Source organism: Pangasianodon hypophthalmus, chromosome 24 (assembly GCF_027358585.1).
Source record: "Pangasianodon hypophthalmus isolate fPanHyp1 chromosome 24, fPanHyp1.pri, whole genome shotgun sequence".
NCBI lineage: Eukaryota > Metazoa > Chordata > Actinopteri > Siluriformes > Pangasiidae > Pangasianodon > Pangasianodon hypophthalmus.
In genome coordinates, this window is record NC_069733.1 from 2,228,033 (window position 1) to 2,246,425 (window position 18,393).

The 18,393-nt window shown below is 40.3% G+C and overlaps 1 protein-coding gene across 1 annotated transcript; it reads left to right on the forward strand.

The window, feature by feature from the left end:
* The first annotated feature begins 2,476 nt into the window (after positions 1 to 2,476).
* On the forward strand, positions 2,477 to 18,188 carry zgc:110329 (uncharacterized protein LOC550500 homolog). Its single transcript, XM_034299159.2, has 8 exons — positions 2,477 to 2,842; positions 7,284 to 7,469; positions 7,594 to 7,668; positions 7,764 to 7,859; positions 8,178 to 8,297; positions 10,799 to 10,849; positions 11,288 to 11,404; positions 15,138 to 18,188. Exons 1-8 carry the CDS (start codon positions 2,756 to 2,758, stop codon positions 15,465 to 15,467), a joined length of 1,062 nt encoding a protein of 353 aa, XP_034155050.1. The 5' UTR covers positions 2,477 to 2,755; the 3' UTR covers positions 15,468 to 18,188.
* Positions 18,189 to 18,393: the final 205 nt, after the last annotated feature.

Consider the following 18,393-nt stretch of genomic DNA (forward strand, 5'->3'; position numbering starts at 1 on the left):
TCCATGTTTTTTCGCAACAAATAAATAAACTTGCACATGACCCCTTACAAGGTAAAAATGAATAAAAACCTTATTTGCTAGCATGTTTGGGTTTAATTTCACATTGTCTGATTGTTACAAGCTAGTGCCTAGGCAGCAGACTATGATCCACACTGTACTGCTCCTGAATTCACCGTCTACGAAATGTACAACGAATACATATGAATACGTGTTTGTGGGGTTTTTTTTGTTTGTTTTGGTGTTTTTACTCATTTCACCTTCTCCACCGCTCAATACGCAGGCCTTAATTATGTTTTTGAGGCGTCTGATGTACCAGTTTATGACGTATTATCGCCACCTACTGGGCTGGAGTGCTCATGAGCATTTTGGAATCATTTTGTTTTTATGGAAATTTTTTGAAAATATTCGTGTGGATGGGAATTTAAAAAAAAAAAGCAACAACAACTATATATCAGGTTTTCAAAAATATCTATATACACCTGAAACGCACTAAAATGGAGCTGTGTTTGAAAAAGCTAATTGATTGACAGTGACAGTGTATTAACTAAGCCACATAAATGAAACAACTCGCCTCAAAAATCCTCCAAGTTTTATGGTCAAAGTTTTATGGTCAAATCACGTTAAATTCTATCTGTGCCGGAAATGGAGAACCCGATGGTTGGTGTATCAGTACTCCACAGGTCCGTGACACATCTGGTTACGGCTATGGTGTGGGATTATAACTGAATTAGCATGGTAATGGTAGAACACGCAGCCGGTCGCCACACACCTGCTTTCTTCTCAGGCCCAGCTGTGGCCTGGAATATAATTGCAAGTAATTGAAAATGATCAGCAGAGCAGGACGATGATCGAGGATGTGATGGGTCGTGTGGCTTCTGCATTTTACACCGTGACAGACCCCAGGAACCTTCTGCCTAGAAGTATTCCTCAGGTTTCCCTCTGGGAGGAGTACGAAATGAAAACCTGTGAAAGAGAGTTTCCCTATCAGAAAGGGTTCTAAGTAGAAGCTCTGTAAGGAATAAAACACCGTGTGCCATGCTGTTATATGAAAATAATCAACTCTGGAGTGCTGTGATGAAGTGGCGTTTGTCTCTAATTGATTTATTCCTCTTATACCGCAGTAATTTATTCCTCTTATACCTTTTTTTAAATTTATGAAATAACATCATATCATACTTTTTTATCCGTTTATTGTTACATCTCACCTTTTGTCATTCATAAGTATAATAAATAATTATTGTGTAGTTTTTTTTCTTCTTTATTTTAACACACATCTAACACAAAACATGTTTATAACAGGATCTTTGAGAGCGATCTAAATATTTATTTATTTATTTATTCATTCATTCATTCATTCATTCATCATTAATGATTTTCTTTAAGTAGAGTATGTATTGTGTGTTTTCATGGAGGGAGAACTTTTATTTTATTATTTTTTTTAAAAAAAACATTATTTTTTAAAAATATTCTCTTATTCCTTTATTCATATTAATGTTTTTTTTTCTTTTTAAATATAGAGTGTGTGTGGTGTGTGTCTTTATGGATGGCGTGTCCATAGTCTATAGGTGAAGATTTATTATAAATCCAGATCCTTTGGATTTTTTTAAAGTTCCAGTTCATCAGTGGGGTTGAGGTCAGGGCTCTGTGCAGGACACTCGAGTTCTTCCACTCCAACCTTAAACACACCATGTCTTCATGGAGCTCGCTTTGTGCACAGGGGCATTGTCATGCTGGAACAGGTTTGAGTCTCTTAGTTCCAGTGAAGGGAAATTGTAATGCGACTGCATACAAAGACATTCTAGACAAAGTTTGGGGAAGAACCACATACTGTATAGATGTGATGGTCAGGAGACCACAAACTTTTAGCCATATAGTGGATATGACAATTCACTCTGCACATGCTTGATTGTTGGTAACGCTAGCTAGCTAGTTTAGAGGTGCTGTATTCATTAGCAACTGAACCAGACCATCAATTTAAATGAACTAACCAAACTTGAAAAATGGGCTATTTATTGGATAAAAGCTTTTCATTGCCTGCATTAATCTGGAATATACCGGTAACCGCAGGTTCGGAGTCGCTGTCTCGAAATTCATTACAGGATACGACGACATGGTTGTTGTGAACAGGCGATGATTTAATGAAATTGAAGAATTAAATTATGTGTCCAGATTTACCAAACATATCATTAAAACATAGTTTTCAGTCAATCTTGAGGAAAAAAGTCTGAAACAGTGTGAAAAAGTGTGAAAGCATGACATGAGCCGTCCTTCTTTAGAAAGGAAAAAAACTATTTCTAACACACTGACATGTATCATGTGTGGACTGTTTTGTTTATTAACAGCAAGAAAACTTAGACAAGGTGGAAATTTTGAAAAGAAATATATCTAAATTACATTTTTTCCTCAGTTTCATCAGAACTCAGGGTGTGTGCGGGGAAATTTAAAAAGGTGCTGCTGGCCCTTTAAGCGGAGGCGCGCGCGCCGCTCGCAGGGCGGAAGTTGTTATTGTTTACAATGTGTACAAGTTTTGCTTTAGCAGCGTAATAGTGTGCACGCTTTCCTTTTGAATAGAGATGAGCAGAAATGAATCGAAATGAAAGCAGTGCGAATGTTTCCACGGTCGGTTGAACGTGGAGCCGGTTTCGAATGAAGTGCTAGTTAGCTTAGCTGCTCGAGTCGCCTGTGTTTGTTTGTTTATTTATTTATTTATTTGAATTGAAATGAACGTGTGTGTGAGAATAGACTGAACCTCATCATGCCTTCGTATGAAGAATGGAAGAAAAACATTTACTTCTATTACTGTGTTAAATTCACATTAAACGTTTATTCCATGCTGTTTTCGGTGAGTAACTTTAACACTGAAAAGCTTTTTTAATGTTAGAAAGCTAACGCGGCTAGCTAACTAACGCACGCGGACTGAAATTATATTCAATTATTTTAATGCTAAAATTCTCCTTTTCCTCTGTTGTGGCTGATTAATAACCTTTCTTGACTTTTTTTAACCTTTCTTTTTAAACCCAGTGTTGTTATTTGTGTTGAATAAACCGTGTCTGGTCAGTTAAAGACACAAAACTACGTCACTCTTCCAGTTCTCGCGATATTCTGCGTCTTCTGTCCCTTATTATTATTATTATTATTATTATTATTATTATTATTGTGCTCGAATCTGATTGGTCAGAAGGTGCGTATTATTTTGTATAACAGCAAAGTAGTTTCGGCTGTAACAAGAGCCCCAGGTTTGTATTAATGCGCTGCTTCTAATACCTTACCGTTTCCATAGTAACAGCTCATACACAGGAACTAATTTGTCTCTCGGATGTTCCGCAACGTTAAAGCCGTTTATTAATATGAGTTCTCGAACTCGTTCTACGTCATCATCCACCGCCGAAGTTCCAGTACTCAGGAACGCACGTACCCAGGACGCGTGAAATAACCCCCGGACGCGTTCTTGATATCGAGGACGCATCGGACGCAGACCGAAAACCCCTCCAGAAGTCCCAGAAGTCATTGCGGCGAAACAACTCTGCGGCGTCTCGTCTCGCACATCTCGATTCTCGCAAAAAAGACGTGTCCTGTGTCCTCCTGTCCTTCCGAGTTCGTTCTTCCAAGGAAGCCTGGCAAGACCGGTCTTCACGAGTCCGGAAACAATAAGAAACAATAAATCGTTAAAATGTGCGTTGCTTTGTACATTAATAAATTAAACATCGTAATCGTTGTCTGTGGTTTAAGCAACAACTCCAGACTACGCGCAACGTTATACGAAAATAATCCACCTCAGGATGGGGGACATACACATGCGCGTTGTGCCACATCACACCACCCCCCCCCGGCGTTCTGGAGCGTGTTACTCCTCACCTCTTTTCCTTTCCTGAAGTGTTTTATACCTCGATCGCCGCAGCACCGTGTCCCGCCGCTAGCAGCGTGGTATTTATTCAACACAATGACTCTTATCAAAATCAAACCGAAAGCAGACAGCGTAGGTCTCAACATGCACAAAAGCTGCATTCAGGCGATCACCGGCTCACTGCAAAACACGGAGCATGCAGATCCGTACGTCACACTTTTTATCTCTTCATAGTTAATGTTGTGGAACGTCTGCAAAGCAAGTTATCACTTACGCTGTAGCAGCTATGAACAGTCGCTCCCTCACCAATCAAATGCAGCTCGTCTTGTTACCAAGAAACTGGAAAGCGCAAAAACTCCTCCATCCTTTCCTGTGTTTCCAACATTTCCCAGGAATCAAAGGAATTCCTACTGAATGTAATTTTTTCAGGGGAATTTTTTTTGTCACATCCTTGTAAAAAGTGCTTGCGGAAGCTTTCAGACCAGATGCACCGTGTCTGCATTTCTATCTGCTTACACAGTGTTTGTTTTTTCTTCTTCCTGTTTAGAACCGTGAAGTTTCCCTCAGCATCTGAAATAGAGCTTCGCTTCACTTCACTTTATCGCGTGTTTGTGTCTAAGTAGAAGAAGCTTTACGAGCTTTACGAGTGGGCTTCAAGCCTCTTAAGCCGAGGATGACGTTTTAATTGTCGTATTGCGTCCTCGCAGTAATTACGCACTCTGAGTGTGGGATTATAAACATACAGCAAACGGAAAATAACTAGGAAGGAATACGAGATGGACATTTTGAGGCTTTTGTTTTTGACTCTTTCAACCCAAGATTGACAGTTCAGGGTGAGTTAACGCCAAAATAGCGAATTAAAAAAAAAAAAAAAAAAGGTAATGGAAGGCGTGATATCACTGACTACGAAAGAAAAACTTTAATCAAGAACCGTAGAGATGCAGCAGTAAAAGAAAAAAAAAGAGAGGACGTGATAATAATATTCACGCAATGCTACTTTCTTAATGTAACTACTTAAGCATGTCTTTAAAAAAAAAAACAAAAAAAAAAAACAATTGCTAGCTATGTACTGAACTACTTCTTTCTGTTTCACGTGTCCTAACCACTAGGGGCGGTGTTTAAACACCTCAATACTTTTCACATCCCGAGACCTTTAGCACAAAGTCACGACGTAGTATTTTATCAACGAATACCGGAATATCGGAAACAGTTCGTCCGTCCCTGTTCTTCTTTTCTACTCGCCTACACATCAGGCTTTTTTTTTTCTTTTCTCTCTAGTGTAACAGTTTGTCACTACAATCAGAGCTACAGGTAACCGATCCTCCAATGCTGGCAATAGTCTCATATAAACTTCTTAACTTTTTCGGTAAGCTACGAATTATTTCTGTGAATTCGAGCGCCATTAACCTCGCAGTTTATCGCTGACTTTCTCACCATGTCCTCTGTCTGACATCCTCACGTCCTCTGTGATATCCGAGGCTGGGTTGTTTCCTTGCGACGTCTTGGTATAGATGATCTATGTGAATAAAAACATCGCCCCTAGTGGTTAGGAGGGTTGAATAAAACGCCGTGGACGCCGAACTGGTGGGAACTCAGCGAGAAGCTTCCAAGGACAGATGACTGTTGATGATGGAATTTTATAGAACGATCACCACGTGACTTTGTGGTAAAGGTCTCCAGGTCTCTGCAAGAAAGTATTCAGGTGTTCAAACACCACCGCTGGCGCTCGGAGAACGACAGGAACATGCGTAGCTAGTGTTTTCAGCTGCCAATCAGAGCATCACACTGTAGACTCCTCTGGTTGCGTAGCAGTGTGGACTTCTCCTACCAATCCTGCAGCACAGGAGGATTCAGTCAGATCATATGGCTCGGCTCACCAATAAGAGTCGACTCTTTTGACTCTCAAACGACTCCCTGACATTTTATTCTACAACCGGACAAATTATTGTGATATTGTGACGCGACCCTGACCAGGATGAAGCCGTTACTAAAGATGAATGGAATCATGCTAACAAACAGCTCAGATATTGAAAAGAAGCTCACGTAAACGTTCATAAGAGTCGGCTATGAAGATTCAGATCAAAGAGTCGACTCGGAGCTGAATCAATCACAAACGACACATCGCTACAATCTCAACCAAGACAACGACAATGTCCTTTTCTTATTCTACATCACGCGACTGTGAATGAGAAAGACGCGCAGTATACACGTTTTGTAAGGAACGACACATTGTTTTTATCCGTTTACAGTTACCTTTAAATGTTGTAGAGTATTTGTGAAAACAAGTTAGTTCTTTATCACTTTTATTGTTTTACTGTTTACTTACAGACTCTGTTAGCTCTGACCAATCAGATTTAAGAATTCATCAGCTCTGTGGTATAAATCACATTAATTAACGAACTAAATCAGTCTCACACGAAGGAAATTGACGGACAGAATGGATTAGCGACAGTGAATCAGCTCGTCATGAAGACAAGTGGATTTGCTCAGCGCTAATTAGCAACACGGTGTTTCTTATTAACGCAGCAGCACGTTAACTTTAGCTCAGTTTTACACGTTGTAGGATGATTTTTCACACTGAAAGATCTGATCTGATCTTAACACAGGGATGCGTTCAGGTAACCAAGTGCTCACTTCAGCCTTGACAACTTCATTATCACCTTTAACCCTTTCCCAAAGAGACGTGAATTCAGTTCATTGAGACCTTTAACCCTTTACCAAAGAGCCGTGAATTCAGTTAATTGCGACCTTTAACCTTTACCAAAGAGCCGTTATATCCACTGAATTTACTGAGGACTCCAGATTACGGCGTGAAATTACTCTCCTTCTTCCTTTCATTCTTTACTTTCCCTTCATACTTACCGTGCTGCCCTTATGCTTCTCTCTTTCTTACAGTCTTGCCTTCCACATTTCTTCCTTTTTCCTCTTTCCCCTTTCATTTTGCCATCTGTTTCTTTCCTGATCTTTTTACTTTCCTGCTTTCCTTCTTTTCTGTTTTTCTGCCATCTTTTCTTTCTAGCTTTTTCATTTTTCATCCTTTTCTTTTGTTTCTTCTTTGCCTTTTTATGTTCTTTCTTTCTTTCTTTCTTTTTTGTTTTCCTTTGTTTTTCTTTGTTTCTAACTTCTTTCTTTTCTTTTTTCCTTTCCCCCTTTATCTTACATCCCTTCTTTTTCCTTTTTACATTCTTGCTTTTCTCCTTTCTTTCTAAATTCCTTTTTTCCATGTGCCATCCTCATGTTTTAATTCTGACTATTGCCTTGTTCATTCTTTATTTCTTTCTCAGTTTTTCCTTATTACTTTCTTTATATCTTGCTTTTTTTAAACTCTTTTTTTTTTTGTTTTTCTTGCCTGCGTTTTGCTTTTGATCAGTGTTTGTGTTTTGTGTGCTCATACACACTCCTGATGAATGATCGTGTGTGTGTGTGTGTGTGTCCACAGTTTGTGGGCCTGTGCGTGCTGTGTGTGGGCGTGTATGCCGAGGTGGAGAGGCAGAAGCACCGCACGCTGGAGGGAGTGTTTCTGGCCCCGGCTGTGGTTCTCATCCTGCTGGGTCTGGTCATGTTCTCCGTGTCTGTGGTGGGAATGTTGGGTTCACTGCGCGACAACAAAACTCTGCTGCACATGGTGAGTGCTCCTCGCTCACTTCATACCCGCGCTACCCAATCAGAGCGGAGGATTCAGCAGCGCTGTGGTGTAAATGATGCTGCTGCTGATGATGATGATGTAAATCTGAGTCTGATCTCTGCAGTTCCTCAGTGTGCTGTCTGTCCTGCTGGCGCTCCAGTTTCTCGCACTCATCGTCGCTCTGCTGTTTGAGAAAACGGTAAGCCAATCCGAGAGACGTCACGCTCATCACAGCACTCACACACGTACGTTCACCTTCTCTCACTTTCTACTTTCTCTTTATCCCTCCCCCAGACGTCCGAATTGTTCCAGAAGAACATACGGCAAGGCATCAAGCACTACTACGATGACCTGGACTTCAAGAACATCCTGGACTACGTGCAGGAGAAGGTTCGAGACTGAGACAGCGTCGACTTTTTTAATTAACCGAGGCTTAGTCTTTAGGCAGTAAGTACGTAGTCCTGGACAATGTAAAGGCGCAGTGACAGTGTAAGCGACACACACCGGTCAAAAAATATCAACATTTCCCTCAGAATAAAAAAAAAAAACCACTCAGGGTGACTGCAGTGGCACTATGATTAACAAGAAACACAAAACCTGCCACAGTGAAACTTCTGGGGAAGGCAATGTTGATGTTTCTCTCAAGTTCATTTAGCTGTCTCTCTCTCTCTCTCTCTCTCTCTCTCTCTCTCTCTCTCTGATCTCTAGTTCTCCTGCTGTGGAGGTGATGAATATAAAGACTGGGAGGTGAATCAGTACCACTTCTGTAACGGCACCGGGCCTCTGGCCTGCGGCGTTCCTTACACCTGCTGCGTCCGGAAAAAAGAAGTGAGACTTCTCTTCCTCTCTCTCTCTCTCTCTCTCTCTCTCTCTCTCTCTGTGTCTTTCTATAGCTCTTGCTCTCTCGCTCTTTCCTGATGTTTCTCTTGCTTTCTCGAAGTCTCTCTCGCTCTCTGAATCTCTTTTCTGAATCTCGCACACCCTAAAGTGTGTTTTGTTCTCGCTCTGTTTCTCTGTTTGTCTGTCTCTCTCTGTGTCTCTCTTTCTTGTTCTTGTCTTCCTCTCTCTCTCTCTTGGTCTCTCTCTCTGTCTCTCTTCTCTGAATCTTTTTTGTAGACCCCTTTGCTCTCTCTGAGTCTCTCTGTCCTACTCTGTTTATGTGTGTGTGTGTGTGCGTGTGTGTGAACTTGGCTGATGGAAGGTGCCTCATGCATGTAGTGCTTCAGTGTATTGAATTAGTTGCACTCCGCTCTATAGAGACCTCCCTTCATCTTCCCCTGTTTTTTACTTTGGCCCTCTCTCTCTCTCTCTCTCTCTCTCTCTCTCTCTCTCTCTCTCTCTTGGATAATAAACCAGTGTGATGCCTTTGGGGTGCTAATGCACTTCTTCTAAGGAAAGAGTGAAGGTGGAAGGGAAGGCTGCTTGAAACGAAACACTCGGTCGAAGTACACGAGGCGTGAATGAAGATGAAGAATTACAGCCCTCTCTCTCTCTCTCTCTCTCTCTCTCTCATCATTTCTCTCAGACAGAGTACAAACCCGCGTCTTGGTGTTTCATATAGCATTGCCGATACAGAAATCCTGCTAAAGGATCCGAAATCACTAAAACAGTTGATAGTCCAGTTATTAGCGCGCTAATAAATCAACTAAGGATTTACTAAATATTGTGGAATAATTTATCATGATATTAATATTATATCGTCACACCACCCCGTCCTAGTACATGGGTGCAGATGGGAGGTAGAGTCAAAGAGTAAACAAATCTTTTTTTTCTTTTTTTTTTTTTTTCTTTTTCAATTAAAAGCTCACATTATTTTCAGATTCTTCAGGAGCTCAGCTGATCACGTGACCCGATTTCAGCCGAGACATCGGTGTGCCGCCACACTGGGTCCTGGCAGCCGTGAAATCAGACATGCACTTATCAGATCAGAGATCGCCTTCACCTGTCGAGATCCCACTGAGATCTTATCGGTTAAACAAGAAGGAAAAAAAAAACACCATGCTGCTCTCTGGAAGGTGTGATGTAAAGAGAAATGACGGGGCCTGGGGTGTGAAATTCAACCCACCTGTGAAATGTAGTGACATGAAGTGTGTGTGTGTGTGTGTGCTTCTTCGTAAATTATAGACATCAACTTTAAAGATCATCAGTGTTCGCTGTGGCCTGAGCCGTTTATAGTGAAGTGCAAAAGTTTGCATCCCCCATGGATACAGAGTGGAAAATCAAAAGGAAGGACAGTTATAAAGCATGACCTGTGTGTAGTGTTTGAGTATTAGTGCTTATCGTGCACTCTTTAATACAGTACCATGCGGTTTGGGATACAGCCGAAATCTTTGATGAAAAGCCATGGGAATTATGTTTAAGAAGACTCTGTGTACGACAGTATATTTTCACCACAGCATGTGTCTCGTTCTCGTCACTTACAGCCGCGACTTCCCGATTTCCCAAATAACACGTGCCAAGAATAACCGTGCGAATGACGCCAAGTGGCGTAAACAACGTGGAAACATGGTCTCGTCATTATTAAACACGAATCCTCACCATCTCACATGCAGTCTAAAATATTTATCAATACACGTTCCCTTGAGTGTCGGGGTGTGTTTTTAGTTTTGCTTTTATTTCATCAGCTATGAAAAACTTTGCGTTGGTAGACTATATATCTTTAGCTACAGTTGAATTGTACGAATGTTGTGGGCGTGTCCGATCACGTCGTGATTGACCAAAGACTTGTTGCACGTTCAGATTGTCAAGTATTAGAGCGGGAAAAATGACCAAAATACACATTGCCGCCCTCAAAAACGAGTGAAGGTTATAGGAAAACAATCAACGATAAGCTGAAGCGGAGTTACTGTTACCACCCCAGAGCTGATTCATTTTCCTATAACAGCACATCCTGAAGTATTTGATTTCTCTTATACCACAGCTGTTTGCCATCAACTGCACTTTTTATTTCACGAAGGATGACTTTTTATCCGTTTAGAGTTACATTTAAGGTTGTGGAACGCCTGCAAAACAAGTTATTGCTTATGTTATTGCAGCCATAAACAGTCACCAGCCTCTCTTTTTTCTCTTTCTTAAAGTTGATAAGACGAACACAAATTTTCCGTAGATTTTCCAGCGTCCGCCTGTGAACGAGCTGTTACTATAGAAATGATAACGTGTTAGAACGAGCACATTAATATGAACCTGTGATGTGCAGCTGCACTACTGTCGGATCTGCTGTTATGGAAAATGAATCAACACCTTCTGACCAATCAGAATCCTGGATTCAACAGCGATGTGGAATAATAAGCTATAATAGTAATGTGTGTGTGCGTGTGTTTCTTTTTCAGCCTGGAGAAGTAGTAAACACACTGTGTGGCTATAAGACTCTTACCAAACAGGTACGTACGGTTCTTATTGTCCTAAATCGTACATTCGTTTAGGAACAGATGCTTGTTTCATCCATCCGGAAATATTGAATTTCTGGTTCAACGAGCAAACAACTTTGCAATACAACCGTAATGATAATAAACAGGTTTTATTCCTGCACGCTTCCCGTGACTCATTGTTTATGCCCGCCACCTGTTTATTATCCTTTTTTCCAAGGTCTGATGGTTTACTGGCGAAACCACAGAACGTGTATTTACATTTTCAGCCGCAGTTATTCACGACCTCAGGCTTCACGAGGTCATTTATTCAGGCAGATTGTAGCATTATTACTGCCGCTGTCTCAATTTTGCCATTATGCAGGGCTGTTGTGTGTGATACCTTAATAGAATTGTTTAGTCTGGAATCATTTAGTCATTTCACGTCTCCCCCTCCTACCCCTCTATCCACAGCGTGAAGATCTGGCCGATGTCATACACGTGCGTGGATGTATTCATGCTGTAAACCTGTGGATGGGCGACAACATCGGGGCCACGATAGGAATCTGCTGCGCTGTGGGGTTGCCTCAGGTTAAACATCTCTCTCCTGTCGTTTACTTTTATATTTCGTTTAGAGTAACAGTTCAAATGTGACATTTATTTTTCCCTAAATGTAGCATGGATAGTTTGGGGGTGTGGTCATTCATAAGGGGCGGGGTTATGTTCAAATAGTTGTTTCTAGAAACGCATTCAAGCTGAATTTTGGTGTACTGAGTCATTTGTATTTCTAACGATGAATGGGTTGCTTAAAAGACGCGGCTGCCACTAGCCAATCAGCTTTCAGCGGCCATTTAACAACACTGGTATTGAGCTACCATCATGAACACATGATCATCTATAGCCTCTTTATTGTTCTATGCAACTTGGTAAGAACTGGATATAGAGGACACTATTTGCGAAGGGTGCTTGGACCCCACAGATCGCTGCTTGCTGTTAAATTTGTTGAGCAAATTAGCTAGCCTTTTTCAGCTGTAAATCTGTCAATTGGACATGCTGTATTGAATTAAAGAAATAGTGCCACTGTGCACCAAAATGATCAAACCAATCGCTCGAATGGTGCTGTTCAAGTGGTCAAAGCCTTGAACACGGTGTTGCTATGCAACCAGTAAATATAAACTCAGAGGTTTTAGAAAGTTTAAAAAGTTCCTGAACTTGAAGGCAGCTATGGTGCAGTTAGATGTAACTTTGACATGCGAGGCTAAAATTTTAGCTGGCTAGCAAGTAGCCCTTAAGACTTTTCTACAAGCAGTTTGGAGTAACGCAACCGTTGCTGTTACTTAGCAAGAATGATACACATTTGTAGAAGAAAAAAACGTGTGTTTTTCAGATCTAACAGCACAGCTAAGAACGCTTTTGTTAAGTCGCAATCTGATTCCACTTAGCATCAGCTGCTAACCTGACTTCCATGGGTTCTGCCATATTGAGGAACGTCACTGTTGCCTCGAAGGTTGCAGATCAAATTCTTCTCGGAAACATGGTGAACTCATGACTCGTGTCACTTTGTTCCAAAACTGTCAAAAAGAACTTGAACTAGAACCCTGAGTTCCATCAGCTCCTTTTTGAGCAGCTTCTTGTTTTTGAATGTGCAGTAAAACAGACATAATCGCACTCCAGCTGCACTTCTTCTACATCAGGAAAGTGTAGATATGACCATGCATAGCAATTTGGCCAGGACATTAAACACGCCAGGAAAAGGAACACTCCCTCAAGTGAAGTCTGATGATGTGTTGCGTAAGCCGCTACCAGGAACCGCGCTCAGACTGACCTTTTCAAGATGCCACCATGTCGAGCTAATTCTCTGTTCAGCTGACACGCACTTTTTCACCACAGGAACATTTCGGAAACGCAAGAACTTTAGGCATGCTTCCACTCAAGGAATCTATTGAGGAGATTCCAGTGTCCACTGGAAAATCTTTTCAGGATCTCATCAATTTAAGTATTTCAAGCACAGGAAGCTTTCAGCAGCTCAGGAACTTTGGGCCCATTTTACTTAAGGAAACTTTTCAATAGCTCAGAAACTTCAGCTCCATTTTTACCACAAGAACCTTTTCAGCAGATCAGGACCTTTTTTTGAGGGGCTCAGGCACAGTTTTAACACAGGAAACTTTTCGACACTTAAGAAGTTTGGGTATATTTTTACCGCAGGAACCATGTTGCCAGTTCAGGAACTTGAGGCACATTTTTACCTCAGAGCTTTTCAAAAGATCAGGAACTTTGGGTATATTTTAGCGCAGGAACCTTTTCAACAGCTCAAAAACTTTAGGCCATTTTTACCACAGGAAACTTTTCAGCAGTTTAAGAACTTTAGGCACAGTTTCACCACAAGAACCTTTTTAGCAGATCAGAAATTTAGGCCAGTTTTTTCTTTTTTTCTTTAACCACAAAAACCTTTACAGCAGATCAGGAACTTTAGGCACATTTTCGCCGCAGGAACCTTTTCAGCAGTTTAAGAACTTTAGACCCATTTCACTGCAGGAACCTTTTCAGCAGTTTAAGACCATTAGGCACAGTTTTACCACAGGAAGCTTTTCAGCAGTTTAAGAACTTTAGGCCCATTTTAACCACAAGAAACAAACGGTGAACTACAGGCAAAGAAATGCAGGAACTTCAGGCATGATTCCAGACAGGAAGGTCTGCACAGCCCTGTGTCTCTCTGTGTTGTATTCTGCCTGTCTGTCGCCGCTTCTGTTTTGTAGCAGGCTTCCGTTTCTCACAATCTCCCGCAGACTCAGTCCTGTGTTGCCCTTTCCTCCCCTTTCTCTCTCTCACTGCCCATACAGAGAGGGGGTAGATAACATCAGGGGCAGCGGCTGGTGCCCTACATCACCATTAACGCTCTTAGACACCTGGTCGGTCCATTCAGTGAGCGAGATCCCATGCTGACATCATCAGCATGCTGCCTTAGCTAAAAGAGCTGAGTTATGCAGTCTGCGTTTGTCTGACATCTTTTATGATGACGATCCTTTGATCTAATAAAGAGATCAAAGGCATGCTTCAAAAATACACCAGACGCTCCGTCTCACGTTTGAGGAGTCCCGATTTGCATAATACCACTAAAATAAGGTGTGGCTTCACCGCAGGAGCTTTTTCAGGAACGTAACAAATGAAGTGTTTCTACAGCAGGAACCTTTTTCAGAAGCACAGGAACTTTAGGCACATTTTTACCACCGGAACCTTTTCAGGATCTTAGCAACTTGGTTGTTTCTAAGGCAGGAATATTTTCAGTACTTTAGGTATGTTTCCACCTGAAGAATTTATTTAGAACCTTCGAAATTTTAGGTGTATATCTACCAGAGTTTTATTTTTCAGGAATTTAGTAATTTTAGGACAGTAATTTTAGGAATTTAGTAATTTTTACCACAAGAATCTTTTCAGCAGCTTTTCAGGAACTTTTCCACTGCAGGAACCAGGGCTGATTTTAGTTTCTGGGACATAGTACCATAAATTTTTTTAAAATCCTTCAGAGTCTATGCTTTTTTAAAAACCAGAAGCTGTTGTGGGTGGACCTTGCTAAATTGAGCATTGCTGATTAGCTAATGACTAAGATTTGCTCAATCTTTGTTTCATATCAGAGCACTACCGACAAATCAGAAGTTGAGAGTCAGCAACACACGATGCAGTTGATGCTAAGTGTAATTATGCTAAGGGTCAATTTTGCTGTGTCATTTTGTAGTAATTAGTAAATGTTGATGTTCCAAATGCTTTATTTTGTTTTTGAAATTTTTTGTCAATTGCAGCATGAATTAACAGTGCACTACACCCCTCTGTTACTTTAAAAGTATGCAAAGTACGTGATCTGAGACATACTGTAGCTAATATGACATTCCGGATGCAACCCGGAAACTCTGGGGGAAGTCAGCACCGTTGTCCAACTCAGCATACTTAATGTGGAGACGACGTCTGCGAGGGTTGTGTGAAACCGAAACCTCCTTCACATCACTCATCTTCTACGAGTGCTCCAGGTTGCACAACTGCAGGTTGTGCAATTAAAATTTAATGAAATTAAAATTTCATGACAATTTTCACGACTACGGGAAGTAGTCATCCATCTTGGAATAAATTGGTGTAGGGAAGCTTGTTTGTAATGACCAGTCACAGGCTTGGTGGTGCGCCGTGTTCACGCCTCCGCACATCCATTTACTCTGTAATTATTGTTTGTGGAAGCCAGCTGAACCTCACATCCACATGAAGTATGAACCTCACATCCACATAAAGAGATCTTTAGATAGTTTGATCATTGCATTCATCTTCCCTCCCTCTGTAGTTTCTGGGCATCCTGTTGAGCTGCATCTTCTGGAACCTTCTGGTGGAGATGAGCGAATCCGTAGACATGGTGGACTTCAAGATACTCAAGAAGGCTGGATTCAACTACAACGAGCTGGACCTGTCCGGCGCCGGCTGGTGCATGTGCCTGCCCCGTGTTGGCGGCTACCTGCCTATACCTCACGCAGAACCAGAACCGGAGCCGGAAGCAGAAGCCCTGAGCCCAGATCTTGATGACCCTGTGACCTTAGAGCAGATGCAGGCTGAGATGTCCCTCAACCTATCAAAACAAGACCAGCTCGGAATGGATGAGGTAGACAATCGTGTGTAGAGGGAACCGAGGTGCATCTCCTTCAGTTGTTTGTAATTTAACTGTGATTTTTTTAATTTATTTTTTTCAGTTTAGATATGAAGAGCACTAGCTCTTTTATTGCACTGTCGAGTCTTGCACTACGCACCGGGTTCATTGTCAACAGAAAAAGATTTTCATTGAGCCTTATAAATTAGACAATGCATACTTTCTCACTAAGCTGTCGAACATAATGGATGTGATTTTTATGATTTTTTTTTAAAAAAAAATCCATTTTAAACACATTTCTACATTTTTACCTACACAAAAGGGATTTGTTTTAGATTTGTTGGGTTTAGCTTGTTGTATTCATCATGTCGTATTTTAATTGTGAATCATTTGATTGACAACTGAAATGTTCAGATTTTTTTTTAAAGCATCTCATTTTAAAAAGTGAATTTGGATCAGAAATCAGGGTGAAATTATTATTTATTTCTATTTGCTTTTTATTTATTTGTAACGCTTTGTAAATGAACATAAGTGTGTAGGTACTGTATGTGTAGATGTTAGAAAAGCCAGGTGATGTTAATCTTATTGATTTGGCACTAGGAACTGAAGCAACGAAATTGAAATGTTCCTTAGCTTAAATTTTTACATTTATTTATTTAACTTTTTTCCAACGATCAGATTGTTTCCATTTGAGTAGGGATGCATTGATATTAATACTGATATCAGGTATTTCAATTTCAATAGAAATCCATTACCAGGTGATGCTAGTTGTAGGTTCAAACGAAACTGAAGCGATCTGTGCATATTTAATGATTAATAATTGGACTGCATATGGTGGAAATATCCAGAGCAGCAACTACAGCATCATCCTTCAATACAAGTCACCTGATGAAACATTTGAGGAGTTCATCATGGCAGCAGATGCTAGCTAAGTTAGGTGAGTGAAAATTACAGCTCTTACCCAGTATGTTGTTCTTGACAGTCTGCTGCTATTGATCATTGACAGTGAGGGATTGAGATTGAAACATACGTTTTTTGGAAGTGAAATAAAACCTGCTCTAGATCCGAAGTAACTAATGTAACTAGCTAACTTGATTTAAAATCAACTCGCTAACATTATAAAGAAAGAGGCCACTACTTGAACATAAACAAAGCTAAATAAAATGTTCCGTTCCTTTCCAAGTTATTACTCATTACTGCGGTGTCAGTATCGTTATCGAACACTACCACGCAAAAAAACATCCACGCATATTTCGTACTGATCCGTATCGATGCATTCCAATGTTTTTTTTGTTTTTTTTTTTCCCAGAATGTACGCTTACACCAAGTAGCCATAATCACTTCAGTGTCCAGTCAGTTATTATACACAGCTAGTGGCATATATGGTAGCTGTTTCACGCTGTTTCTGAAATTTTTCACGTTAGTTAGCTGTGTCACGCTCATGACATTCTTCTTTTCTTGGGAAATGAAATCAGGCATTCGATTTGAAGCTACTGTTCCTGTTTACAATCCTGTGGGTAGAAATTGACACTAATTCAGGACAACTCATTGCCTTAGTCACTTAGTCGTTTTTTGTTTTTTTTCCAGTGATACCTCAGGCTATTTCGTAATAGCCCTGACTATTTGCGAGTGATTTTTACATTTTTTTAATGGTAAGAAGAAAATCACTTTGAAGATCAGAAACATAATGTTTATAATAATGCAATCGATTTTTGTTCAGTATTTGTGCTTTGTCAGTTAATGTGCTGTAACCTCAAGTGCAAGTGCTTTTGTAAATTATTAAAATACTAAGGGAGATCAAAACTGGTATTTTAAAGGTGCTTTGATGACTGCAGTTTGTAGTCATTTAAAAAAAAAAAAGAAGTTTTTTTAAAGGAATTTTTTGGACTTTCACAACAAATGAAGTCAGGCAGACAAGGTAGTTGGTTATGAACAAACCTTTTGTGTAAATTTCTGCCACGAAACACATCCAGTTCTTCAATGCTACTGTGGTTAAAGACATGTGCTGACATCTACAAACATGACCAAACTTCACTGTAACATTAGAGGATTTTTTACAGGAGAGCTAAGAGTTTGATCTTTATCTTAAACACATTAATACAAAGTATAGCCCTATTTGGACGGGATTTACTTTACGTGGTGCACTCCAGTAATTCCATCATTTGCACCTGCTACACATTTGACTTGATTTTTCATGCATGCCACTATATATATATATATATATATATATATATATATATATATATATATATATATATATATATATATATATAACATAATACTGTAAATTAATAAAAATGAACAACTGGAGACATTTATTATGCTGTACTTAGACCACGGCGCTGTAGAATTTAGTTGGCGCTGTAGTTTCAACACAGAGATGTGTAAAAAATGTTATTACAAACGTCACCCAGAGACACTAATCCCATCCGAATAGGGCGAATTACTGCTATTTTACAAGTTTCTTTTTAAAAAAAAAAAAAAAAATTGGTTTTGTTTAATAATGTGGCTTAAAGCAAGTATATGATGTTTCTCCTCATTCTTTGTTCACTACATTGTCCTCATCATTCCAACGCATTAACTAAAGAAGCACGTCTCACCTGATCGACTGCAATTAAATTGCAGAAAATTGTACATTATGTTTTTGGCCGTACTGTTCCTTTAAGCTTGTTGCTGAAGACAGAAGTCTTCCACACCACTGGCCTTATGAAAAGCCCACTGCAGTCCCTGTTAATAAAATATGACTTGCATTAATCTGTTCCCAAGCGTGTTTATTTCCCATCACATACAAGACAAACTGACGGGTCATTTTTTTATTTTATTTATTTATTTGTTTACATCATCTTGCCTTAGTGGTTTGCTGCTCTGTAGAAGGCTGTGTTGCCTTGCTGCTAGGCGCTGCGGGGAAACTCTGCAGTCGATGCTTGGAGAACAGCCAGAAAACTGCTGCACTCAGTTT

What these genes read in the sequence shown, in the direction of transcription:
- zgc:110329 (XM_034299159.2), top strand. Translation starts at nt 2,756, where the DNA reads ATGCCTTCGTATGAAGAATGGAAGAAAAACATTTACTTCTATTACTGT. An exon ending in TTTATTCCATGCTGTTTTCG is followed by an intron (nt 2,843 to 7,283) that starts GTGAGTAACTTT and finishes GTGTGTCCACAG; the next exon opens with TTTGTGGGCCTGTGCGTGCT. An exon ending in CTCTGCTGTTTGAGAAAACG is followed by an intron (nt 7,669 to 7,763) that starts GTAAGCCAATCC and finishes TCCCTCCCCCAG; the next exon opens with ACGTCCGAATTGTTCCAGAA.